This window comes from Phyllostomus hastatus, unplaced genomic scaffold (genome assembly GCF_019186645.2).
Source record: "Phyllostomus hastatus isolate PE091 unplaced genomic scaffold, TTU_PhHast_1.1 phas_contig_10, whole genome shotgun sequence".
In the NCBI taxonomy this organism is placed as follows: Eukaryota; Metazoa; Chordata; class Mammalia; order Chiroptera; family Phyllostomidae; genus Phyllostomus; species Phyllostomus hastatus.
Window position 1 is genome coordinate 1,699,782 of NW_025333499.1, and position 27,212 is coordinate 1,726,993.

At 40.3% G+C, this 27,212-nt stretch overlaps 1 protein-coding gene across 4 annotated transcripts in view; it reads left to right on the forward strand.

The window, feature by feature from the left end:
* Positions 1-8,209: 8,209 nt before the first annotated feature.
* PHF8 (PHD finger protein 8) overlaps positions 8,210-27,212 on the forward strand; it is a 94,686-nt gene continuing 75,683 nt past the window's right edge. For 2 of the 4 annotated variants that reach the window (XM_045832993.1, XM_045833002.1), the window contains exons 1-2: positions 8,210-9,660; positions 10,554-10,743. In XM_045832993.1, coding sequence (XP_045688949.1) covers positions 10,646-10,743 — 98 coding nt within the window. In that variant the 5' untranslated portion in view covers positions 8,210-9,660; positions 10,554-10,645. The remainder of the gene's footprint in view (positions 9,661-10,553; positions 10,744-27,212) is intronic. The other 2 variants (XM_045832977.1, XM_045832985.1) reach the window with 2 other exon arrangements.

Sequence of the window (27,212 nt, forward strand, 5' to 3'; positions counted from 1 at the left end):
TACCTGACAGTCTTGCTGAGATCTGGCTGGGAAGAGAGAGGAGCATTTCAAAGGTCCCTCAGCCAGCTGAAGCGAGCAAGATCAGAAAAACTGGTCTGGCCAGTTAGAAACCAACAAGAGGATTTTCTTATTTTGTTTTGTTTTGTTTGGTTTGGTTTTGTTTTTGTGGCTGTTGTTGGTTGATTGATTTTATCTTGTGTTTTATGTGACATTTTATTTTTCAATTCTTATTATTTTTATACCTCGCAATCCCTTATGTTTCTCTTCCATCCATCCTAATATTATTCTTTCCACTCCAAATTTATCTCTCCTGCACTACATCTTCTGCTTTTCTTTCCTTTCTTTTTTCAATCTTGCAAGTTACTGTAAATTTGTATTATCTTTTTCTCACTTTTCTGACATTTTTTATTTTAATAGTATTTTGGTATTCTTTTTCTTTCTGTATAATCTTCTTTGCTTGGTTGGTTATACTGTCATTTGATAGGTTCCCGCTGGTATCTCAGTCACAATGTGTTGATAATTTACTATTCTTCATCTGTATTCCATTAATACAACTCTCAAGGTTCTATACTCTTTATTCTTGTTATCTAGATCTCATCAATTCTGCCACGAGACTGTCACTTTACTATTACTGTTAATAAGACCTAGTTCATACAACTGTAAATACTACTCAACACCCCTACCTGATCTCAGCCCACCTTGCAATTTTATGAACTATACTATTGTGGGGGTTGTCTCTATTCTTTTACACACTACTCCTATATACTAATCTTTAGTCCAACCCTACCTTAGAATCTGACCTCCCACAGCCTCACACTTTCCAGATACAACTAACAATCCTCTCGTCCCCAATAAGAGTCTTACCCTCTTTCCATCCTTTCTAAAACGTGGATAGTGGGGTGGAGGATCATGGTTAACACTATAAGGAGCAAAAGGATAACCCATCTCTTCTCTACTGGCTGCTAATGTAAATATCATAGTAGATTGTATTGCTGTCTTAAACCATTTCGCTTTACTCCTCCAACTGATCACAAAAAAAGAGTAGGGGTAAGCTGTGAACACCAGGATACACGAAGGAGATTGCACCACTGAATCTCACAAATATTCTATCACAGAAGTTCACACCATAATTTCAGGGAACCAGAACAGATCAATTTAAGAAACAAGAAGAAAAAAGAAGAAACCCACAAACAATGAGAAAACAAAGAAACAACCCCCAATTGAAGGGAAAGGAGGAAGCCTCAGGAAAAATGCTAAATGAAATAGAGGCAACTCAACTATCAGATAGTGAGTTGAAAACAATGATTATCAAGAAGTTCAATGAACTCACAATGAGCTATCAGAAATTAGAGGGAAACTACAACAACCTCCCTGCAAACTATATAAACATGAAAAAGGAAATAGAAACTCTCAAGAAAGGTCAAGAGGAAATGAAGAATACAATTTCTGAACTGAAGAACACAGTAGAAGGAATGAAAAGCAGGATCAATGAAGCAAAAGATCAGATTAGCGAGCTGGAGGACAAAGTAGAAAACAGCATCCAGAAAGAGCAAGAAAAGGAAAAGAGGCTCAGAAAGAATGAAGAGGGATTAAGAGAAATGCAAGACAATATGAAACGTAATAATATCCATATAATAGGGATACCAGAGGGAGAAGAAGAAGAGCAAGGGATCGAAAACCTATTTGAAAAAGTAATGAAGGAGAACTTCCCTAATTTGATGAGAGGAAAAAGTCACACAAATCCAGGAAACACAGAGAGTCCCAATCAAGAGGAACCCAAAGAGGCCCACCCCAAGGCACATCATAATTAAAATGGCAAAATTTCAAGACAAAGAGAGAATCTTAAAGGCAGCAAGGGAGAAAAAGGAAGTGACATACAAGGGAGCCCCAATAAGGCTAACAGCTGACTTCTCAATGGAAACACTTCAAGGCAGAAGAGAATGGCAAGAAATACTCCAGGTAATGAGAACCAGAAGTCTGCAACCAAGGCTACTATATCCAGCAAGGCTCTCAATCAAGATAGAAGTCCAAATAAGAAGCTTCCCAGACAAAAGCAGTCTAAAAGAATACACCTCGACCAAACCAGCTCTGCAGGAGATGCTAAAGGGACTGCTTTAAGGAAGGGAAGGAAAAGAGAGAGAGAGAGAGAAGAACACACATACATAAAAGAAAATGAATAAGTACCTATCAATAATAAGCTTAAATGTAAATGGATTAAATGCTCCAATCAAAAGACATAGAATAGCTGAATGGGTAAGAAAAAATGACCCACATATCTGCTGCCTACAAGAGACCCACCTCAGGATAAAAGACCTACACAGGCTGAAAGTGAAGGGCTGGAAACAAATCTTCCAAGCAAATGGACAGGAAAAAACAGCCGGGGCAGCAATACTCATATCAGACAAAATAGACTTCCAAAAAAGGTCCATAAAGAGAGACCCAGAAGGTCACTTCATAATACTCAAGGGAAGAATCCATCAAGACGACATAAATATTGTAAATATACATGCACCCAACATAGAAGCACCAAAATACATAAAGAAAATCTTAGAGGATTTCAAGAAAGATATGGACAGCAACACAATTATAGTGGGAGATTTTTAACACCCCACTATCAAAAATGGACAGATCTTCTAAACAAAATATCAACAAAGATATTCTGGCATTGAACAATACCCTTGATGAAATGGACTTAACTGGTATATACAGAGCCCTCCATCCAAAAGAAGCTAAATATACATTCTTTTCAAATGTACATGGAACATTCTCAAAGACTGACCACATGATAGGACACAAAACAAGCCTCAAGAATTTGAAGAAAAATAAAATCATACGAAGAATTTTCTCAGACCACAAGGGACTGAAGCTAGAAACCAACCCGAAGGAAAAAAAACCCCAAAAACACTCAAAATCATGGAGATTAAATAGCATGCTATTAAACAATGAAAGGGTCAAGAATGATATTAGGGAAGAAATCAAAAGGTTTCTGGAAACAAATGAAAACGAACTCACAACAACCCAAAACTTATGGGACACAGCCAAGGCAGTCCTGAGAGGGAAGTTCATAGCAATACAGGCCCACCTAAAAAGGTTAGAAACATTCCAAACAAACAACCTAACCCTACATCTACAAGAACTCAAGGAAGAACAACAAAAACAGCCCAGAGCAAGCATAGGGAAGGACATAACCAAGATCAGAGCAGAATTAAATGACATAGAGACTAAAAGCACAATTCTAAGGATCAATGAATCCAAGAGCTGGTTCTTTGAAAAGATAAACAAAATCGACAAGCCTTTAAGCAGACTCATCAAGAAAAAAAGAGAGAAGACCCAAATAAACACAATCAGAAATGAAAGAGGAGTGATTACAACAGATACCACAGAAATACAAAGGATTGTACGAAAGCTACAAAGAACTGTATGCCAAGAAATTTGAAAACCTAGGTGAAATGGACAAATTTCTACAAAAATATAATATTCCAATATTTAATGAAAAAGAAGCAGAAAGTCTGAACAGACCAATAACAGCAAAAGAAATTGAAGCAGTAATCAAAAAATTCCCAACACACAAAAGCCCTGGACCAGATGGTTTCATAGGAGAATTCTACAAAGCATTTAAGGAAGAGCTAACCCCTATCCTTCACAGACTATTCCCAAAAATCCAAAAAGATGGGAGTCTCCCAAACTCTTTTTATGAGGCCAACATCATCCTAATTCCAAAACCAGATAAAGACACAACAAAGAAAGAAAACTTCAGGCCAATATCACTGATGAACATTGATGCTAAAATCCTGAACAAAATACTGGCAAACCGCATCCAACAATACATTAAAAAGATTATACGCCATGACCAAGTGGGATTCATTCCAGGGATGCAAGGATGGTTCAATATTCGAAAGTCAGTAAATGTAATACATCACATAAACAAAAGCAAAGACAAAAACGACATGATTATATCAATTGATGCAGAAAAAGCATTTGATAAGGTACAGCACCCATTCATGATAAAAACACTCGGCAAAGTGGGAATAGAGGGAGCATTCCTCAACATAATAAAGGCCATATATGAGAGACCTACAGCCAACATCATACTCAATGGGCAAAAACTAAAATCTTTTCCACTAAGATCAGGAACAAGACAAGGCTGTCCACTTTCACCACTTCTATTCAATATAGTACTGGAAGTTTTAGCCACAGCAATCAGAGAAGAAAAAGAAATAAAAGACATCCGTATCAGAAAGGAGGAAACAAAACTGTCACTGTTTGCAGATGACATGATAGTATACATAGAAAATCCTATAGACTCTACCAAAAAACTGCTTGACTTAATAAATGAATTTGGCAAAATAGTGGGATACAATGTCAATATCCAGAAATCAAAGGCATTTCTGTACACCAAGAATGAAACAGCAGAAGCAGAGATCAAGGAAAAAATTCCATTAGAAATAGGAAAAAGAAAAATAAAATATCTAGGAATAAACCTAACCAAAGAGGTAAAAGACCTGTATTCAGAAACTATATAACACTCAGGAAAGAAATCAAGGAAGACACAAACAAATGGAAACATATACCGTGTTCATGGATTGGAAGAATTAATATCATCAAAATGTCCATACTACCCAAAGCAATTTACACATTCAATGCAATTCCCATTAAAGTACCAATGGCATATTTCACAGACATAGAACAAACACTTCAAAAATTTATATGGAATTATAAACGACCCCGAATAGCTGCTGCAATTTTGTGAAAGAAGAGTAAAATAGGAGGGATCACAATACCCGACACTAAACTATACTACAAGGCCACTGTAATCAAAACAGCCTGGTACTGGCATAAAAACAGGCACATAGACCAATGGAACAGAACAGAGAGCCCAGAAATAAACCCAAGTCTCTATGGTCAATTAATATTTGACAAAGGAGGCAGCAACATAAAATGGAGTAAAAATAGCCTCTTCAACAAATGGTGTTGGGAGAACTGGACAGCCTCGTACAAAAAAATGAAAGTTGAGCACCAACTTACACCATATACAAAAATAAATTCAAGGTGGATAAAAGACTTAAATATAAAACGTGACACTATTAAAGTCCTAGAGGAGAATGTAGGTAGGAAAATCTCAGATATTTCACGCAGAAACTTTTTTACTGACTTGTCCCCTAGAGCAAGGGACATAAAGGAAAGAATAAACAAATGGGACCTCATCAAAATTAAAAGCTTCTGCACACCTAAAGAAAACAGTATCAAAATTAAAAGAGCACCAACTGTATGGGGAAACATATTTGCCAATGACACCTCAGACAAGGGTTTAATCTCCAACATATATAAGAACTTACAAGACTGCACTCTAAGAAGACAAGGAATCCAATTAAAAAGTGGGCAAAGGACTTGAACAGACACTTCTCCAAGGAAGACATACAGAAGATCCAAAGACACATTAAACGATGTTCAATATCGCTAGCTATCAGAGAGATGCAAATTAAAACCACAGTGAGATACCACTTCACACCAGACAGAATGGCCATCATAAACAAAGCAACAAACAACCAGTGTTGGAGAGGTTGTGGAGAAAAGGGATCCCTAGTGCACTGTTGGTGGGACTGCAGACTGGTACAACCACTATGGAAAGCAGTATGGAACTTCCTCAGAAAACTAAAAATGGATCTGCCTTTTGACCCTGCGATTCCACTGCTGGGACTCTATCCTAAGAACCCTAAAACACCAGTTCAAAAGAACCTATGCATCCCAATGTTCATAGCAGCACAACTTACAATAGCTAGATGCTGGAAGCAACCAAGATGCCCATCAGTGAATGAATGGATCAAAAAACTATGGTACATTTACACAATGGAATTCTATGCAGCAGAAAGAAAGAAGGAGCTCCTACCCTTTGCAACAGCTTGGATGGAGCTGGAAAGCATTATGCTAAGCGAAACAAGCCAGGCAGTGAAAGACAAATACCATACGATCTCACCTTTAACAGGATCCTAAACAACAAAACAAAGAAACAAGCAAAATATAACCAAAGACACTGAAATAGAGGTCAGGCTGACAGTGCCCACAGAAGAGAGTAGAGGGAATTTAAGGGGACAGTGGGAAGGGTTCACGGGAACAAACTTAAAGGACACATGGTCATAAACTAAGGGGAGGGTGGTAATGGGAGGGAAGTGGGGAAGGGTGGGAGGGGGGGCTGGATTGGGAGTAAAAAGGTGAAAACTGTAATTGAACAATGATTAAAATAAAATAAAAAAGAAATCACAATGTTTAATTGTCACCCACAAACTGAATTAAATCTTAATTTTCTAGTTTTCTTCCAACCTAATGTTTCATTTTTTCTTTCATCCCTTGACTTGGAATTATGGAGAGCTACTGATACCGTGTCAGCCATACAGAATTTACCTACTACTCTGCCTTTCTGTTTTGGGGATTTTTAAGGCCAATATCTAGTCCAGTTTTTTTATGTTTTTTTTTTCCCCCTGGCTGACTCCTTTCCTAGGTCCCATTGCAGCTCATCTCTTTGTTGTTGCTTTTGGGCCATGTCTCTAAGATACCTTATGCCTTTCATCCAACGAAGCATCCAAGCTCTAGGAGACTCTTTTGCAAGTGACCCCCAACTACAGCTCTTGCCTTTTAGGCTGTCCAGTTCCACCCTCTCCCTCTTAATGACCCATACCGGGATCCACAGGAAGGGACAGGAAGTCTACATCCATAATCTGCAGGAAGTAATTTCAGAAGAGACCTTTGTCCCTTGCTTCTCAGAACCAGAATGGGTCCAGGTCATTAAGAATAAATTCATCGCAAAAACCAGAGGAGGGAATAATAAGACAAAAGCCACTTTCTCAGGCCCTCTTTCCCAGAGCTGGCTGGACCCTATAAAGCATGACTGATCCTAATTGTTTTATGAGCCTCTATACTCAGGGCTAGAAAATTACTGGAAGCACCCTGAAGGTGCAGAGGCTCTGGGAACTTGCGAAACAGGACATACCAGGCCACAGTGACGACCAGGACCCTGTACCCAAAGATAATATTGAAAGAAGTTGTAGCCTAACTGAAACATCCTGCTCTACAACCACTGCATTACCCGATAAAAACTCAAAGCCCTAACCCCTCTGTGTTGGTGCTGGTGCATATTTCCATACCTAGCCCTTTCCCTCCCTTGGGAAAGTAAAAATAAAACCTTTACTCTCTGCACTTTCTTCTCTTTGTGAATTCTTTCACAGCCCCTGTTGCTGACCACCCTAACATTTATATGTGGTCTATATAACTTCTATTTATAGTTACTACCCAGAATGACTTCTAGAGATATTCTTACTGTCTACCCTTTGAACCTAATTTTGCATTTGTAAGTGGGTATTTTTAAAAAAAAGATATATTTGTAAAAAAAAGATTTATTTGTTTTTAGAAAGAAGGGAAGGCAGAAAAAAGGGGGAGAAACATCAAAGTGTGGCTGCTTCTTATGTGCCCCCCTACTGGGGACCTGCCTGGGAACCTAGGCATGGGCTCCAATTGGGAATCAAACCAGTAACCCTTTGGTTCTCAGGCTGGCACTCAATCCACTGAGCCACACCAGCCAGGGCTGTGTATTTTTTTTAAAGGAGCCCTTTTTCATACACTCTGTAAGCTTCACGTCCCACTAAATCTGAATTTTCCACTGGCCAAGACACAAATGTGGCTCAGCTGCTCTTGCTTAAAAACCTTTAGTGGTTTGTTATTGTTTGTAGGATAAAATCTAATACTCAAATTAATTTTGAAAATGTTTTCCCATGTGTCTCCATGCATTTCTACTTGTTGATCCTTTTATCTACAATGCTAATTTAGTTCATTTTTATGTATTCTCCAAGTATCTCTGAAATATTTCTCGACAGCAGAAAGCAGAGGCACTTTCTTAACTTTATTTTCCACTTTGTAAAAGGTATCTGTATGCTTACTGGACGTTTATTCCAATTGTTTACTTACAAAGCTTGTTTTCTGCACTAGTTGGCAATTTCTCACTGCAGAGCTCCTCTTTTCATCATTGTGTCTCCAGGGCCTAACCCACCATCATTTAGAAAACTGGTGTGTACACACCTATTGTCTTTTTTTTTAAAGTGTGGTACCCTTTAAGAAAATGAAATTGTTAAGAGGATTCCTGGAGAATATCCTGAAATGACTGAGAGAACCAGCGCCATCTTGAAGCAGGTGTGTGGAGTTCCATTCATTCAACCTCTTCTCCCACCATCCTCGGAGTGAGTCAGACAATCGTGGGACATGTGCAGGAAAGTATTTGAACTGTATCTGAACTGAAGCGAAGCAATGGGGTCAGAGGAGAGAGTTCTGAGAGGGCTGAGGAGTTGACAGAAGCTATATGGAGCAACGTGGGATCGAGGACCGGGGATAAGTAGAGGGTGTAGGGTTCAATTTCCCAGCTCTGAAATGCAACTCATCCCTAAACCCGTGTCCTCATTTTGGGGATAATAACAGAGCTCCCTCACTGGGTGAAGAATACATGATTCGGAGACCGTGTTAAAGAACTCCGTCTGCAAAGGACCTCACTGAACGGGAACCGAGGTGAATACCGCACCTCTTGCCTGGCCGAAGCCAGACCCCGCTGCCACCTCTTCGTTTTGCAGTTTGCAGTCACAGAGCTCCCCTCCCCTCACAGGAGGAGAGGTTGGAAGAATGCATGTGTGGAGATGGTAAATTCCCCGCTTGCCCGGCGGAGGGGGAAGCCAAGGAACGTTCCGGCCCCACGCAAAATGGAGCCAAGCGGCCGCCTCATCTAAGATGGCGGCTTCCCCGCCTCTCAGCTCAAAGTCCTCAGTGTGCATTGGGCACCTAGAGTTGACAAGCGGGTCCAGAAGTAGCCGAGTCTCGCCCCGCTTTCTCAAGGCCGCGCCCCGCCCCGATGACGTTCCGCGGGAGCCAGCAGCCCTCTCTCCCCGGCTTCAGCCGCCCGGCCTTCGCTTGCCCGGCCCTCATAAGATGGCGGTAGGGTCGCCTCCTTGCGGCAGCGCCGCCACTCTCAATATGGTATCTGTTTACCCCGTACATCTCCTCCCCCTCTTCGCTTCAACTTCCTCGTTGTTTTGAATAAACTTTATTGACTACTTGGAATTGCCTCCCACCGCTGCCGGGCTTCTCCTGGCGACTTTTTGGGCCATTTTTCCTCCACATTGGCTACCGTTTCCTCTCCTTCCTTGTTTTTTTTTTTTTTTTTTTGCAGCGAGCCCCTGCCGGCCCAGCGACGACGACGCTTGTCTGGTCTCCAGGTGCCCGCCGGACTAGGCCCGAGCCACGGTCTCCAGTAGGCCCTAAGGACCGGCCCCGGGGAGGAGCTGTGGAGAAAACTGCCCGGAAGCGTCGCCGGGCTGAGTGACCCAGCGGGTGGTCGCAGGGGCTGACGAGCAAGGTTTGCGGCGATACTGTGACAATCCCAGAAGTCGGCGCGCGCGCCGCCGGTGGGGCCGGAACTGCCGCCGAGCCTCCGTGGAGCTAGGCGTCCAACGTCCCGGAGCGAGCCCGGCCGCTGGCGCTTCAGTGGGACTGAGCTCCGCGGGGTGTTGGAACCCCTGTAGCTTTGCGGATGCGGAGGTCCCTCTAGGACTCGGGACCGTAGACATTCTTGTCAGGTTGGGGGCGTGAGGAGGCTCCTGTCAGTTTGGGAGCTGTTAAGAGATTCTCGTAAGTTTTGGGGCTGCAAGAATATTCCTGTCAGTTTCTGGATCTGTGAGGAGATCCTGGTCAGTTTTGGGCGATGGGGAGATCTCGACAATTTGAGGGGGCTGGGAGGAGGTGCCTGCCAGTTTCAGGGCGGTGGAAAGAAAACAAATTCTTGCCCAGTTGCGCGAGTGTGAGGAAATTGTAGTCAGTTTCGGGGGGTTCGAAGTGACCCTTTTTAGTTTCGGGGTGCGATGAGATCCCGGTCATGTTTGCAATAGAGGATGAGCTGATGAGTTTTGTAATTGAGATTTATTTCATTTGTTGTGGTTATGATGCTCCTGACTGGTCAGGGGTGGAATGATTGAGAGAGTTCTTATAACAAGACCCCAGAACTGTGATTTGAGTTGGGCGCTTCGGCGTTCTTTCTGAAGGCAGCGGGATAATTTGCGAGTAATCTGAGTCCATATCCATGGACTCATCTCTCTCCATTTGTCCCTATTTGGGGGCAGAGAGAAGGGTCTTTTGCGGGGCTCCCCCAGCCTCATTCTGGCGTCATCATAAAAAGCACTCTGGGAAGCAAGGTTTTGAGCAAGGAGAGGGTTCAGTGAGGGATTAAAGAAGCTTCCCTAAGGGCGTCAGATATTTCCCTAAAGCCCAGAGAGAAATTCTCAATGACTCTGGGGGCCCGAAGGGGGTGGGGGCAGCTTCCTGGGCATAGAGCCCTTCTTTATTTGTTAAAGCTATTCTGGAGGCTGGTGGACTTTCTCAGATTGCCCCCTACAGCCACACCCCTTGTGTTGCATCCGGCTGTGGTAACTCCCCATTTGTGAATTGAGGGCTGGTACCCTGGGGCACCTGATTTACTTTGTAAAAAAGTGTTTCTTTTCTTTCCTTTTTTTTTTTTTTGTGCCCAGCCGTCGTCCAGGAAGGACAAGAGCTGTTGCCTCCCACTCCTGTGGACACTCAGAACCTGGCTCTCCACAGAACGCTCCAGGGCCAGGCGAAGATGGCCACAGTGCCGGTGTATTGCCTTTGCCGGCTGCCTTATGATGTGACCCGCTTCATGATCGAGTGTGACATGTGCCAGGACTGGTTTCATGGCAGGTAAGGAAGGCAGGCCAGGTGGGACAGGGTGCAGTGGTCAGGTGTTCAGTCGCTTCTTTCTCAGCTCTGTTTCAGGTTCCCACTCAGACAGAAACTTTCCCCACTCTTTCCCACAGATTTAAGTCTAATCCACCTCCCAGACCCAGGTTTTTCCATCCCTCCTTGCAGACTAGCGTCTAGCTGTCATTGGCTCCTGATTTCTCCTCTTTCTCTTTTCCTATAAGTATTTTTCTTTGTATCTTTCTTTTTTCTTTTTCTATTTAGAAACTATTTTCTTTCCAGCCACAAAGTATCATTTTTGTATTCTGGCAATTTTGTTTTACTTCACACTCTGGCTTTGGAGGAAACTGATACATTTTTTATATGTTTGAGTCCAACAAACATAGATTTGAGTTCCGGCATGGATTTGAGTTCCGACTTTGCAGCTTGTTATGGCAGGTTACCTTGGGCAAGTTGCTTTGCCTCTCTGAGCCTCAATGTCTTCATCCATAAAACACATCTAACACATCCTTCCTGGTTATTTGAAGCATTTTGTGTGCACTCAGTAAATGGAGGTAGAAATGTAGCAGTATTTTATTTCTATAGTATTTATTTGCAGTACCATCCAACTAAATTGAATTAAGCAGAAGAGATATTGGGTAAAACAGCAGGAAAAAAAATCACTAGTGAATTCCCGCCAGTTTACCATGTGTGCACATGAGCACCTGTCATCTAGGATTCCAGAGAGGTTTGTGTGTGGAATAAAACTGTAATATTATCCCATTATTGGGACTTAAATCCCAGCTATGGAAAGAAAACCATGAGAGGGATTTGTACACTGGAGTACAGCAAAACAGTATATGGCACCCTCCTCCTGCTTGTTGCATGTTGTTAGATTCTAGAATTTTCAGTTGTCACTAGTCCCTTCCAAAGGAGCTGTTCCTGTTATCACACCCAAGACCAAAGTGAAGGTGCTGGTGTTGTTAAGATTCTACTCTCAGTAGGGACTGCCACATGCAGCACATCCAAATTCATATTAGTGATTTCTATTGAGTATTCGCTTTGTGCTAGGTGCAGAGTTCTGTTTATTGCCTCATGTTATTTCATTTGAAAGGGGACAGACATAGAAGGTGGGTCCTTTTCCTTACCCCTGAAAATAACTGGGAAATAAGATGTCTTTCAGGATTCCTGATGTCTTTGATAGTGCTGATCAAGTCACTCTGCTTAAGAGTCTTTTGGTGGTTCCCCTAAAGAATAAAATTTAGTCTTCTTTGTGTGACAGACAAGACCTTTTGTGATCTACTTGTTTAGTCTCATTTCCCACCATTCCTCCCTTCTTCTTTATGTCCCAGCAAGACTAAAGTACTTACAGTTGTGGGAAAATTTGTCTTTGCAAATTTTCTGTGACTCTTTGCACATGCTATTTTCATTAATGACTTCTCTTTTACAACTAACAACATAACTTCTCTATAAATGGCTTTCTCCCTCTGGCTTCCCATTGCACTTTGTATACATCCTTATTGAAAGTAATTATTTTGTTATATTCTAGTTATAAATACATCTGTGTCACTCATTAGCCAGAGCTACCTGAGGGCAGTCATGTCATCTTTTCGTTTTTGGTATCCCCAGAACCTACTTCAGTGCTAAACATGTAATAGAGGCTGAATATATTTTTAAATTAAATTTGTTGAAGTAATATTGGTTAATAACATTATATAAATTTCAGCTGTACATTGTAATTCAATATCTGTATATTCTATTGTGTGCTTACCACCAGATGTCTAGTTTCCTTTTGTTACCATATTGTTGACCCTCTTTACCCAATTTGCTCTCTCCCTACCTCCTTACATTTTTTAATGAAGTGAATGAATTTTCATGTAAAGAGCTATTCCATGTGGCCCTTGCTTTGGATTGTGTGGGAAGTGTGTAGGATCAAACCTGTAAAGTGAACTATTGCCCACAATATAGAGACCCTAATTTCACAGTCTGGAAATAAGAAATAGGAATGAATGCTTTTTTAGTGTTTACTATGTGCCAGGCCAATGATAAGACTTTGCATAAGTTATCTCAATCCACATTCAAACCTGAATGTTATATATTTCTTTTTAAATAATGTTTTATAAACTTTTCCTCATTGTATAGTTGCAACATGCTCATTATAGAAAATACAAAGAATAAAGAAGGAAATAAAAATCACCTATGAGTCTACTATCTAGCACAATCCACTATTAAGTTTTTTGTTGCATTAACTCCCATCATTTGACTTAGAATATAAACATATATTTTTACAACATGTGGTTGTATTATAAATACCATTTTATAACTTGAGTTTTATTCGTACATAACATTATAATGTGAATGTTTTACCAGGTCCTTAAATATTCATCTAAACTCAATTTCTGATATTCCACCATACGTTTGTGTCCTCGGTTACTCCGTCATTTCCTCTGTGGTTAGATGCTTATGTTATTTCTACTTTTTTATATTATAAGTAATATTGTGATATGAAGGAAACTGGAGGTTCTGGAAATGTTCTGCATTTTGATATGGGTGCTGATTAAAATGACAAGAAAAACATTGTGAACATCATTGCGCAGTAGACGCTTGACATTTACAAGGAACACCACTGAGGCCTTTAAAAATTCCAAATTTTACAAATATGGAAAGAGGTTTATGGGCCAGGCCCCTCCTTAATCACATTTTTGTGGTGAGTCTTGTGTTTTTGTGCATACCTTGACACAAGTTAACTGCCTCAATTTTTTTATGAAAGTTTTTTTTTTTTATCTCTTCTCATGCTTGTCTTTATGGACTGCCAGAGAACAAGAAGCCCAGCTGAGAATCAGGTCCTTGGTGCATGGCTGCTCTTGCTTGCTCAGTACATTGCTCAAACACACACACCAGGCTCACTGTGTTCCATTTAAGTTTATACTTCAGCACAATTGAAAATTACTCAATGTAGTGGACTTTTCATGGTTGCTCACAGTAGTTAAGCCCACATATAAGTGATTTAAACCTTTTCACATCTCTGATGACTTCCATAGGCTAGGCTTCTTAAAGTCTAATTAGGGGTTAATAATGCCACATTACTTCCTGGAAAGGTTATAGCAAGGAAAGTGACTATTCCGTTTTGCTGATGAGAATCTGGAATTCATGGAGATTAGTTTAAGTTAAATGTTTTGAATTTAGAATAATCTGGCTCTAAAGCCTAGGTTCCCCAAAGTGGGAAAAGATGGTGTAGCTCCATTCCTCCTACTATAAAGGGCTGGGTTTTACAAAACACTTTGATTTGTAGAGCAGTTGTTCTCAAGCTTTAGTGTGCATCAGAATCACTTGGAAGACCCATTAAAAGACAGGATAAATAGGCTCCACATGCAGGGTTTCTGATACAGGGGGTAAGTGGGGGCCACCTTCAGAAGCACTGATTTAGAGCATTATTCTGTCTTAATTCCTTCCCTTTCTATGGAGTATGACAGCTTCTGATGTTGAGGAATTAGTGGGCTAACATATCATTACTGTACATGACTGTTCTCAAAGTGTGATTGATTAACTGGGAATTTGTTAAAAATGCCAATTCTTAGGCTGGGACACAGCCATCTATATTTTAACAAACAGGTAGATTCTGATGCACTCTAACTTTTGAGAATCACTGCTCTCTACACTGGTGAGGAAAGTTAGTTGGCAAGCAATTATTGATGCCTGGGGCTTTGGCAAAACCTCACCCTTTTACAGTTTTCCTATCTATGAAGGAAGTATTGGTTGGCACATCCCTAAGGGGATAGCTGTGGCATGGACTATAAACTCGGAAGAAAATGATTCTGGCTTAGATCTAGGTTCAAATTCTGACTCTGTTACATTTTAAAAGGATTTCATCTCTATGCAACCTCAATTTCCCAGAGAGGGGTTGTGATGACTTACATAAAATGATAATGGCCCTTGTTTATTGCATACTAGCTAATGTGCCAGTCAATATGCCAAACTCTTTGCCTAATAATCTTTATTTAATTTTGGGGGGAGTTTTAAAATTATGAATTTGATTTATTTAATAGTTATAGGACTATTCACATTACCTGTTTTATATTGGGCATGTTGTAGTTGTTTGTACTTTCCAAGAAATTTATCTATTTCATCTGTCAAATTTAAGTATGTTCATATTATTCTCTTACTATCCATCCCTTTGATATCTGCAGGCTGGGTATCTTACTCTCTTTTTTCTTTGTCAGACTTGTTAGAGGTTTATCAGCTTTATTCATCTTTTCAGAGAGTAAGTTTTACATTTCATTGACTATCATCTTTCTGTTTTCAATTTAATTGATTTCTGTACTTTATTATTTCTTCCTTTTGCTCGCTTTGTGTTTATTTTGCTTTTTACCTAATTTCTGGAGGTGGGAGCTTAGACTATTGATTTGAGACTATTTCTGTTTTCAAATGTAAGCATTTAGTGCTATTAGTTTCCCTTTTAGCACTGATTTAGTTGTGTCTCATGACTTTTGATATGTTTTCCTTTCCATGTAGTTCAATATAATTTTTAATTTTCTTAGAGATTTTATGTTTGACCTATGAATTATATAGAACAATGTTGTTTAGTTACCAGGTATTATGAGAATGCCTTGATTTCCCTTGAATTTCTGAAGGGTCTTCTTGTTTGATACCAAATTCTGGGTTTCCAGTTGTTTCAGCATTGAAAACTATGTATTTTATTTTCTTCTTGATTTAGGCTGGGTAAGAATTTATCCATTTCTTCTTGATTGTCCAGTTAGTTGGCAGATAGTTGTTCATAGTTTAATCTGTTTTCTTTCTTTTGTTCAGTTTGGGTAATTTCTTTTGTTCTATCTTCAAGTTTATTTTTTTTCTGTTGTCTCCATTCTGCTGTTGAACCCATTGAATGAGTTTTCATTTAAATTATTATATTTTTCACTTCTAGAAGTGCCATTGTTTCTTTTCTATGTCTTCTACTTCTTTGTGGAGACTCTAATTTTTGCTTACCCTTTCTATTTTGTTTCACTCATGTTTGTAATTGTTCATCAAAACATTTTTACGATTGCATCTTTAAAATCATTGTCCTATACTTTCAACATCTGTGTCATCTCAGTGTTGAGATTGATTTTTGTTTTGCTCATTCAAATTGTGATTTTCCTTGGTCTTGATGTGATATGTGATTATTTTCATTGTGTCCTGAATATTTTGAGTATTGTGTTACGAGATTCTGGATATTGTATCTTCTGTTTTTGCAGGTCTCCTCAAACATTGCACTTCAGTGGCAGGGGAAGTGGGTATTATTTCATTATGCCAGGAGGGAGTAGAAGTCCAGGTTCCCCATTTGGTCTCTCTTGATATCTACTACCTCTGGTTCTGCTGTTCCTCATCAGGTTGCCCTCTTCTCTTCATCTTTCAGAGTTGCCTTACTTTTTTTGTGTGTATAACGTCCAAAATGTTTAGCTGTACTTAGTGAGAGGAATAGGAAGAACAATCTGGTTCTCCATAGAACCAGAAATAACCAATTAATCTTTACAGTAGCTCTTCGGAACTATTAATTTCCCTCATGAGATTAAATAACTTGCCCAAAATTATGCAGCAAATTAGTTGTTCAACCATCTGTCAAACCTGGGTCTCTTGGACTCTTGATATAGGATACAATACCATAGGTAGTGTAAAGCATTCTTCAGGTTAAGCTATTTTCAAGATGTTGAGGGAGATAGAGAAAATATAAACTCACATGTAGTCCATATTTTTGTTCTAAGCGACATCTGGTTAAAGTTTACACTACTTTTTATTTTTTCATTATATTTTTTTAAAACAGAACATGATTATATTTTGATACACACCTTCTTTACAACCAAAAACTAGAATAGCACAGTAAAATAACAAAAACATGATATTTCATTTGTAATGCATGAGAAGTGGGTAACATTTTAGTTATAAATGAGCTCTTCAGAAACCAGCCATTACTCCCAAGAGGCCTGGGACATGCCGTGGTGGGGCTCTCCCCGTGCTCCCATGAGCACTGAGTGCATGTGTCTGACTCCATGCACCACAGGGTGGATTTGAAGTGTATTCATTAAAAGTCATCTTGTTATTTTAAAGGACATAGATAGTTGTTAAATATATACACCACTTTTTATTTTAAGCAGTAGAAGGCTAACCTGCAGCTTTAGGAGTATGTGGCAAAGGGAAGAGAGGTCCTGACATTTATATACAGGGTTTACTGGATATAATGTATGGGCTGTAGAATCCCTGCCCTGGAGAAGGTCTTGTAGGGTATAGTTAGAAGGATCAGAGGATAGCCTGCTCAGTCAAGGCTCTTGGGATGTCTCTTGGAGTGGCATAACTTTTAAAGATTTATTTTATTTTTATTTTTAGTGAGGGGGAAAAGGGAAGAAAGAGAGGGGGAGAAACATCAATGTGAGAAAGAAACATTGATCGGTTGTCTCTCACATGCTCCCATACCAGGGGACCAAACCCACAACCCATGCATGTGCCCTGACCAGGAATCAAACTGGGGATATTTCCCTTTGTGGGACGATGCCCATCCAACTTGGAGTGGCATAATTTTAAAATGAATTTTTATTTTTAAATAATTATAGATTCACACAAAGTTGCAAAAAATTTTATGGAGTATGCTTGTGTACATTTACCCAGTTTTCCTTGTGTTTTATGTAACTATAGTACAGTATCAAAACCAGGAAACTGACATTGGCTCAATGTCACCAATCTTATTTTATTTTTACCAGTTTTATATGTACTCATAGTTGTGTGTGTGTATGTGTATTTAGTTCTACATAGTTTTTTCACATTTCTAGATTTGTTTAATTACCACAATCAAAATTTAGAACTATTCCTTCACCATTGGAGTAGCATTAATTTCTGCCCCAGCTCACCTGGAGGTTTGGAATGGCAATGTGTACCAAAGAATGGGTGGTCAGTGTCTCCAGGAGGAGTGCCCTGAAAATTTAGGATACAGTGGAAGGTCTGATAGGCATGATGTCCAGGACTGAGTTATGGGAGCTAAATGAAAATCTGCTTTGGAAATAAAAGCATAGTGGTGAAACCATGGCTTAAAAATCTTAGTTCTTGCACACACTAGCTCTATTGCTTTGGGCAGGTCATTTCAGCTCTGCACTTCTGCTTTCTTAGCTTTAAAACAGAAAGAATCCATATTTCATATGGTTGTTGTGAGGATTAATGAGAGAATGTGTGTGAAGCATCTCTCATAGTTCTTGGAACATAGTTAGATAGTTTTGGCTATCACCTAGAACATTCATGCAATACATATTCATTAGATATTTACTGTTTGCCAAGGAGTGGGTCAAGAACCATAGGAGATAGAGATGAAGATATGGACTGTCTAGATTATCTCAAGCTAGAAAATAAGATGGATTTATTAATTGATTCACTCATTTATGTACTCACTGACTCAATAGATATGTGCTATGTTCCAGGCATTGGTTCTAGACACTGGAAGGGTGGGATACAGCAGTGAACATGAGACAGTAAACCAGCAGGTAAATATATAGTGTGTCAAATGATAAGAAGTTGTATAGAGAAAAACATAAAGCAGGGTGAGCAGGAGCTAGAGTGCCACCCCCGGGGCTGGAGGCATGGCTATTGTATATAGGTTATTTTATAATCATATAAATGGGTAACACATGAGCAGAGGCCTGAAGGAAAGTGATAGAAGAAACTATACTAGTAAGAGGGGGTATGAGTGTTCCAGGTAGAGAAAATAAAGGACTTGAGTGGGTAGCACACCTGACATGCTACCATTCGGGCTAGTGGACAGTGTGGGTGAAGGGAGAATAGGGGAAGCTGTCGATAGGGTTTGGGGGTGGTGGTGGTGCAGATCATGTAGGGCAGTGACTCTTCAAGTGTGGTCCCTGGACAAGGAGGAATTAGCATCATCTGGAGACTGGTCAAGTAAATTTTTGCATCCTATCCCAGACCTACCAAATTAGAAACTCGGGCAGTGGGGCTTAAGAATCTATGCTTTAATAATCCCTGCAGGTGATTCTGATGCATGCTAAAGTTTGAGAATCACAGGTACAGGGTCCTGTGGGTCGTTGTAAAAACTTGGTTTTCACTCCAGGTGGGATGGGAACACAGAAGGGTTTTGAGCAAAGGAGAGTTGTGATCTGGTTTAGGTTTTGGCTATTGTGACGACAGCCTCAAGGTGAGAAACCAGGGTGGAAGCAGGGAGTTACTGTAGATCACAAAGAGAAGAAGGAGCATATTGGGGGTTACTGTAGATCATTATTCCTTAAAATGTGGTCTCTGGACCAGCAGCTTCTGCATCACCTGGAAGCTTGTTAGAAGTGCACTCCAGATCTATTGAGGATGAGGGGATGAGGTCCAGGGATCTGGCTCAACAAGCCCACCAGGTGTTTCTGATGACCCCTAATATTTGAGAAACTGGTGTAGATAGGCAATGGTGGCTTGTACCAGAGCCACTGGTGATAAAAAGTGGTTGGATTTTGAATCTATATTTATTATAGGATTTACTGATGGATTGGGTTGGGGCTATGAAAGAAATGACTCAAGGATGACTCTGTTTTGAGAGGTTTGGGTATACAGGGTAACAGTAATGGGGCAGTAAATGAAGGGATCAGAAGAGGATTTTTTGTTTGGTTGTTGTTTTTTTTTTTTGAGATTACAACCTGTTTCTGTGCATGCGAGTACATATGGAGAGATTGTGTTGGTGCATGTAGAATTTAGTGACACCTGTTATTGGCAATCTTATGTGTCAGGGACTAGGTAGACCAAAAAGAAACTACCCTGGTGCACTGGAACTTGTTCAGTGTCCATTGTACTCCTTCAAGTCCTGTGTGATGGGAGGCAGGGGGGCCTCAGCTTCTAGGGATGGTCCATCCCTGTTTTTGTAGATTGTGCTTGGCCTGGTCAAGGTTGTTGCGGAAAACCAGAAATTGACTTGTGTTTTTCTGGTATTTTTTGAATAATGAAGAATGGTAAAATATGCTCTTTCTTCTCTTTGTGAATGAAGATATTCTTTTTCCAGGGCACAGGTGGTGATAGGACATGGCTTTTTGGCCACTCTCAGAGAGCAGAGGTTGAGCAGATAAGCCCGAGCAACCTTGTCACCTCTCAAGCTTCTCCAATCCTTGGCCTCCAAGTCAGTTCCATGCTCCTAGAAGAATTTAGTGCCCTTTTTGTGTTCTCATAGCACTTGACTCTGCTCACAACCCCACACTGTATTCTAGTTACATATTGCCATGATATAGTGGAGTATAGTGGCATCATACAGGTCTGAATTTTTAAAAAGATTTTATTTATTTGTTATTAGAGAGAGGGGGAAGGGAGGGAGACAGAGAGGGAAGGAAACATCGATGTGAGGGAGAGAGAAATATTGATCGGTCGCCTCTCCAAAGTGCCATGACCTGGGACCAAACCCGCAACCTAGGCGTGTGCCCTGACATGAGATCCAACTGGTGACCTTTCTCTTTGCAAGATGATGCCCAATCAACTGAGCCACACTGGTCAGGGCCAAATCTGCATTTTTATCCTGTTCTGCTACTTACTAGTTTTGGGTTGTTTTTTTTTTAATCATTTCCCAAAGATATAATTTTTTCAGTGCTTTTTAGAGATAGAGGAAGGGAGAGAGAAACATCAATGCTAGAGAGAAGTATCCATTGGTTGCCTCCTGTATGTTCCCATACTGGGGATCGTACACATCTGGACTGGGACCAAACTGCAACCTAGGTATGTGCCCTGACTGGGAATTGAACCTGCAACCCTTTGGTTACGGGATGATGCTTTAATCAACTGAGCCACACTGGCCAGGGTTACTTACTACTTTTTTAATGGCCAACGAGTTATTTAGTTACTCAGATTTCTCATCTGTTAAATTAGAATAATATTAATGACAATAATAGTTAATATTTACCATGTGCCAAGTACTTATATCTTTACTTTTTTTATCTAATTTAATCATACGAACTCAGTGGGGTGGAGTATTATTAATAGTCTTGTTGTATAGATGCAGAAACTGAAGCACAGCAAGGTTAAGTAAATTGCTTAAGTTCACATAGCTAGTAAGTGGCAGAAGTGAAATTCAAACCCAGGCTGTTTGGCTCCCAAGTCAAACCTCTACCTTTAACCTCTGTGCTGTAGTGCCTCTGAATACTGTGCAGAATGCTTTGAATTTGTTGTGGAGATTGAATGTGATAATATGTGTATAATTCATAGCTCAGTTTTCTCCTCAGTTCTTTCTTGCGTGCTTTGAATTTACTCATTCACCATCCCTTTACCCTTCATTATTTACTTTAAAGCACTTATGAAACTGTTCTGACACCACCTGTCTGTTTCCCCATCTAGAATATCCACTCCATGAGAGCAGTGGCTATTCTTAATATTTATTGAGTTTATGCATTCACCTACCAAAACAAATAGTTTTAAAAAGATTTTATTTGTTTTTAGAGAGAGGGGAAGGGAGGGAGAAAGAAGAGAAACATCAATGTGAGAAAGGAAACATTGATCGGCTGCCCCTCACACCCTTGTCTGGGAACCTGACGCGCAACCGAGGCATGTGCTTTGACTAGGAACCAAACTGGTGACCTTTTGGTTTGCAGGCTGACACTCAACCCACTGAGCCACACCAGCCAGGGCTACTTAAACAAATATTGATTATCTACCGTGTACCAGGCTCCAGACAGTTCTACACTCCTGGAAGAACTGAGTGCCCATTTTGTGTTCTCATAGCACTTGACTCCAACAACCCCACACTAAATTCTAGTTACATAGTGTTGTGACATAGTGTTTTTTTTTCATATTCAAAGGGAAAAGGTTTAATATAAAGATTCAAGATTCATATTATGATAAACACTAAAAATCAAATATCCTTCTCGATAAAAGTTCAACTTTTGCATTTTTTTCTATTTAACTTATACTGCCATCATTTTTCTTTGGGGGGGGATGCTTTTCTGTTACTCCTTCCATCCTTTTCTTGTCTATGGTTACATTGACAGATTCTCTCCCTCACAAAGTTAGGGTTATCATTAAAACATTTAATACATCCTTTTTAAAAAAAGATTTTATTTATTTTATGTTTAGAGCAAGGAGAAGGGAGGGAAAGACACATCGATGTGTGGTTGACTCTGAAGTGTCCCCTACTGGGGATGTGGCCTGCAACCCAGGCACAAGCCCTGGCTGGGAGTTGAACTGGTGACCCTTTGGTTCACAGGCTGGCATTCAATCCAGTGAGCCATACCAGCCAGGGCTTCTACGTCTTTTAACTTTACCAACATCTAGGTAATATTTGTAATCTTCCTTTCCCCTTATCCCCAAGTACACTGTTAGCTGTCCATCTTCTTGGATAAAAATGTGGAATTTTATTTTTCAGCTTTCTATGTTGATTTTTGGTGTGGGGAAAAAATATAAAATCATCCACTGTGGGGCCTTGGCCTGGAAGATGTACCAGTACCTATCATGTACACATTGGGGATAATTCATCTTAATCTTAGAATCTGGTGTTGCGATAATTATCTTCTTTACTAAGGAAGCAAAATAGCATTGAGGACCCTTGTTCCCAGGTGATAATTATTGAGACAGTGCCATCAGAAGCCTGGTTTTCATCCATCTGCTTTCCTGATGTGAGGAGTTACCTAGTCCGGTGCATGTTTGTTGAATTGGGTTGAATAATAAATAAAGCAAGACTGGGAGATGGATAAGGTGAGGACTTCTGATGAACAAGATAGATGTTGTCTGCTGAATGCAGTGGAGGCAGATAGCAATTATATGAACAGTTGCAAAGCAATGTGGTGTGTGCTGACATAGGGATAGTGTATGTGGGGGTGCCACAGTCTCAGGGAAGAGGGAGAAAGGAATATTCAAAACACCATGTGTGATAAGAGCCAGAGATCAGAAAGAACATGTCATGGAGAGTCCAGCTGGCTTTTTACAGCAGGCCTGACTTCATGGGAATATGACTACCATGCCCACACAGAGCTTTATATTTGGAAGGGGACCTCATGCTTGAAGTTTAATGCTCTGTGATTATTGTCTTGAAATTCTTAATAGTTTTACCTTTGAATTTGTGTTTTAAAAAGAAATCCTCACCTGAGGACATATTTAATTGCTTTTAGAGAGAGAGTGAGATAGATAGATAGATAAATAAATAGATAGATAGATAGATAGATAGATAGATAGATAGATACATCAATTGGTTGCCTCCCATATGTAAGGCAACTGGGGATCAAGCCTGCAGCCTTTTGGTGCACCAGACAGTGCTCCAACTAGTTGAGCCACCCAGCCAGGACTGAATTTGTGTTTTATATGTGAACTCTAATGGAACAATGGAATGGGTCTTGGGTTCTTAGAACTTGAGCTCATGTGTGGTCCTGCCTCCCTGAACAAGTTCTTGGTTGGCTGCCTGGGGTGCTGGGCTTAGGTGCAGAGAGTCGGGGTCAGGTGTACGCATCCACCACACTGAGTCATAGGGCATGGCCCATGGTTCCTGTGGGAGCCGGCACTTGCTCCCTGGGCTCAAGGGAACGTGCCAATAAATAGCAAATAATAAGCCCCATGACAAGTTGAAAGAGAGAGTCCATGGAAGAAAGGAAAAAGTTTTTTTCCTGTTTTGTGAACAGGGCCCCCTGATTTTCATATACACCAGGCCCACAAATTATATAGCTGATGCTGTGTGTGAGGGACAAGAGGTAATGCCAGAGAGACAAGGACTTGGTAAGCCTGTGAGGGGTTTTTAGGCAATGGTTGAGCAAGGGTCCAATTTGTATTTTTAAAATGATCATGCTGGCTTGTAGTGTGAAGGGCCAGTGGGTGAGGACAGAGTAGAGGCCAGGATAACAGTTATAAGGGCAGGACAATAATGTCAGTTAGAGATTATAGTGGCCTGGATTAGAGCAGGGGAAATGAGTATAACAAAAGGGTACAATTGATAGCTAATTAGGCAATAGAATTGATAATACAACATATACAGAACACTTACTATGTGCCAGGCACTATTCTAAATGTTTTATATAAATTAACTCATTTCGTTTTCATAACAACTTTATGATGTACATATGTACAGTTTTTATCCCCACCTTGGAGGTGAGGAAACTGAGGCACAAGGGGCTTAAATAACTTGCCCAAGATCCCACAGCTAGTAAATGGCGGGTACAGCCAGGAAGTAAACCCAGGCAATCTGGCCTAAAAGTCTAAGTTCTTGACACTCGAATGCCTACTCAGGGTGTATTGGAAGGGGAGAGTGAGATGCGAGTCATCAGTGACTGCCAAGTTTCTGGCTTAAACACCTGGTGAAGTTATGGTGCCGGTTGCTAAGAGAGGGAGCAGATGGAGGAGAAATGTAATTTGGACATGTTAAATTTGAAGTATGTAAGTGGGTTATCCAGTAGAGATACCCAGGCATCATTTTGAGTGAGGGGTCTGAAACTCTGCAGAGAGGTATGGCTTATAGTTTTAGGTGCATAGCGGGCACAGGGGGCCCTGGGAATGTGTGAGATCAATGAGGGAAAGTGAGGAGAGGAGTGCCTAGGCAGGAGGGCCTAAGAAATGACAATGTTTAGAGTGGAATGGAGAAAAAGAGTGCATTGGGAAACAAGTAGCCAGACATAATTAAGATTACATCACACCCCTGCTCATAGTCCTGTGGATTTCACCCGGTTCTTAGGAAAAGCCGAAGACCTTTATGATGGCCTACAGAACCCTATACTGTACTACATGAGCCCATTACCTGCCTGACTAACCTGTTACTGTCTGTCGCCTTACTTTTTCTGTTCTGGAGCACTATCCTTCTCTCTGTTGCTTTAGTAATATAGGCACACTCGTTGCCACAAGGCTTTTGTAAAAACTTGATGTTTTCTCTAATTGGGATGTCTTTCCTTCATAGCCATAGGACTTTATTTCCTATTCCCTTCAGGTCTTTATTCAAAATTCATTTGTCAGTGAGTTCTTCTCTGGCTTCCCTACCTAAAATGTCACCATCACTGCCATATCCCTAACCACCCCCATAAGTGTGTGTGTGTGTGTGTGGATATACATATACACATGCATCCATTTTCCTTTCCTGATTTATTTTTTTCTATTTAGCTCTTCTTACTATATAACATATTGGGTTGGCCAAAAAGTCCATGTGTTTTTTTTCCATAAAATAAAAGACACATTTTAAATTTTCACCAATAACTTTATTGATTTGGATATTTTGAGTATGTTAGCTATCTCCCATGTGGTATCCTTAATTAATGTCTTGATTTGATTGCTGTCAATTTCAACTGGTTTACCTGACCGTGGAACATCGTCCAGTGAGAAATCTCTAGCACAAAATTTTGCAAACCACTTTTGACACATTTGATCAGTCATGGTACCTTCTCCATACACTGCACAAATTTTTTTTTTCATTTCAGTTGCATTTTTACCTTTCTTGAAATAGTAAAGCATAATATGCCGAAAATGTTGTGTTTTCTTCCATCTTTAATATTAAAATGGCTACACAAAAATTCACCAATTTTGATAAGTTTTTTTTTAAGTTTCAGAAACCTAGTTTTTTTTTAAGATTTTATTTATTTTATAGAGGGAAGGGAGGGAGAAAGAGAGAGAGAGAAAAACATCAATATGCGGTTGCTAGGGGCCATGGCCTGCAACCCAGGCATGTGCCCTGACTGGGAATCGAACCTGCAATGCTTTGGTTTGCAGCCCGTGCTCCATCCACTGAGCTATGCCAGCCAGGGCTTGATAAGTTTTTTTTTTAAATTCACTCTGATGTGACAGCTGCCACAATGCAATCTAACAAAATTGTTTTGAATGTAGTTAAAGACAGCTAAGTGCTACTAGAGCCATCTTATAGAAAAAAACCAAACGGACTTTTTGGCCAGCCCAATACAATATATTTCACTGATTACATTGATGTAGCTTGTTTCTTGTCTGCTTTCTCCACCAGAATGTCAGCTCCATGAGGGCAGGACTTTTTGTATGCTATGTTTTGTTTCTTTCTCTCCCCAGTACCTAGACCAGGGCCTCACAGCTGTTCCTTAAGTGTTAGCAGAAGTAATGGACACCAGGGAAATAGGGTGTTCTGGAAGTCAAAAGTAGAAAGCTTGTCAGGTGGAGAGAGCACAGGGTTGGCACTGTGGTAACGCTGCTAAGAGGTCAAGATAAAGGAGAGAAATAAGTATTGCATGTATGAATACGGAGATCAGAATATTGGTGAGATCTGTTTGAAAGAAGGTGGGGACTGAGATCAGACTGCAGTAAATGGGTGAGGAAGTGTACACAGCAACTCTAAAAACTTTTTATAGGTTTGGCTCTGATAGAACGTTTCTGGGTACTTACTACCTGGTGTCTAGGAATAGGATGGAGACTTTTTACTGTATACACTTTTGTACCTTTTGAGTTTTGTACCATGTATAATTGATGCCTAGTCATTAAAAGTCATTATGAAGCTGCATAGGTTTAACCAAAGACGACATTTGGCTGTGAAGTGGCAGGCAAGAGGAAGGGAGGGTCTTGTCTTTGTTACCTGTAAAGATCCAGTGAACTTGTTTAAATGCTATTGTGAAGGAAGAAGGTAGAGAGGGAGTTGAAGATACTGCAGGAAGAAAGGATAATTGATTGAGAAGGTTAAAAAAAGATGTGACCCCAGTGGAAAAGCTGACTAGAAAGGAGGAAGTATAGTTATTTCCTTGTAACAGGAGGAAAGGATGGGTGCAAAAGGAGGTGAATCTGTTATGGAAAGTTGAGGTAGTTCTCATCTGATTACTTCATTTTGTCTAAGTAGAGGGCAGGGTTATTTGCTGAGAGAAAAGAGAGGTTTGAAATGGCTACTAATGGGAGAGAGAACTGAGCACAGAAATATGGGAGAACTGTCAGGCAGCATGACCCAGATATTTTTAAATAGACTTTATGTTTTAGAGTAGTTTTAAGTTCACAGCCAAATTAAGTGGAAGTTACAGAGATTTCCTGTGTGCCTCCTACCCCCATGTGCATAGCCTCACCCATCATAAACATACCCCATCAGAGTGGTACATTTGTTAAAATTGATGAACCTACATTAATACAACATAATCACCCAAAGTCTATAGTTTACATCAGGGTTTACTCTTGGTAACCTATTTACCTACTGCTCTAACATTTTTTTATCATATAGGATAGTTTCACTATCCTAAAAATTCTCTGTGTTCCATCTATTAACCTCTTTCTCCCTCACTAACCCCTGGAAACCACTGGTCTTTTTACTGTCCCCATGGTAGGAATCATATAATATGTAGCCTTTTCAGATTGGCTTTTTTCACCTAGTAATACACATTTAAGTTTCCTCTATGTCTTTTCATGGCTTGATAGCTCATTTTTTTTTTAAAGATTTTATTCATTTTATTTTTTTGAGAAGGGAAGGGAGAGAGAAAGATAGGGAAAGAAGCATCAGTGTGTGGTTGCCTCTCACGCGCCTCCTACTGGGGACCTGGCATGTGCCCTAGACTGGGAATCTAACTGGCAAACCTTTGATTCGCAGGTGGGCACTCACCACTGAG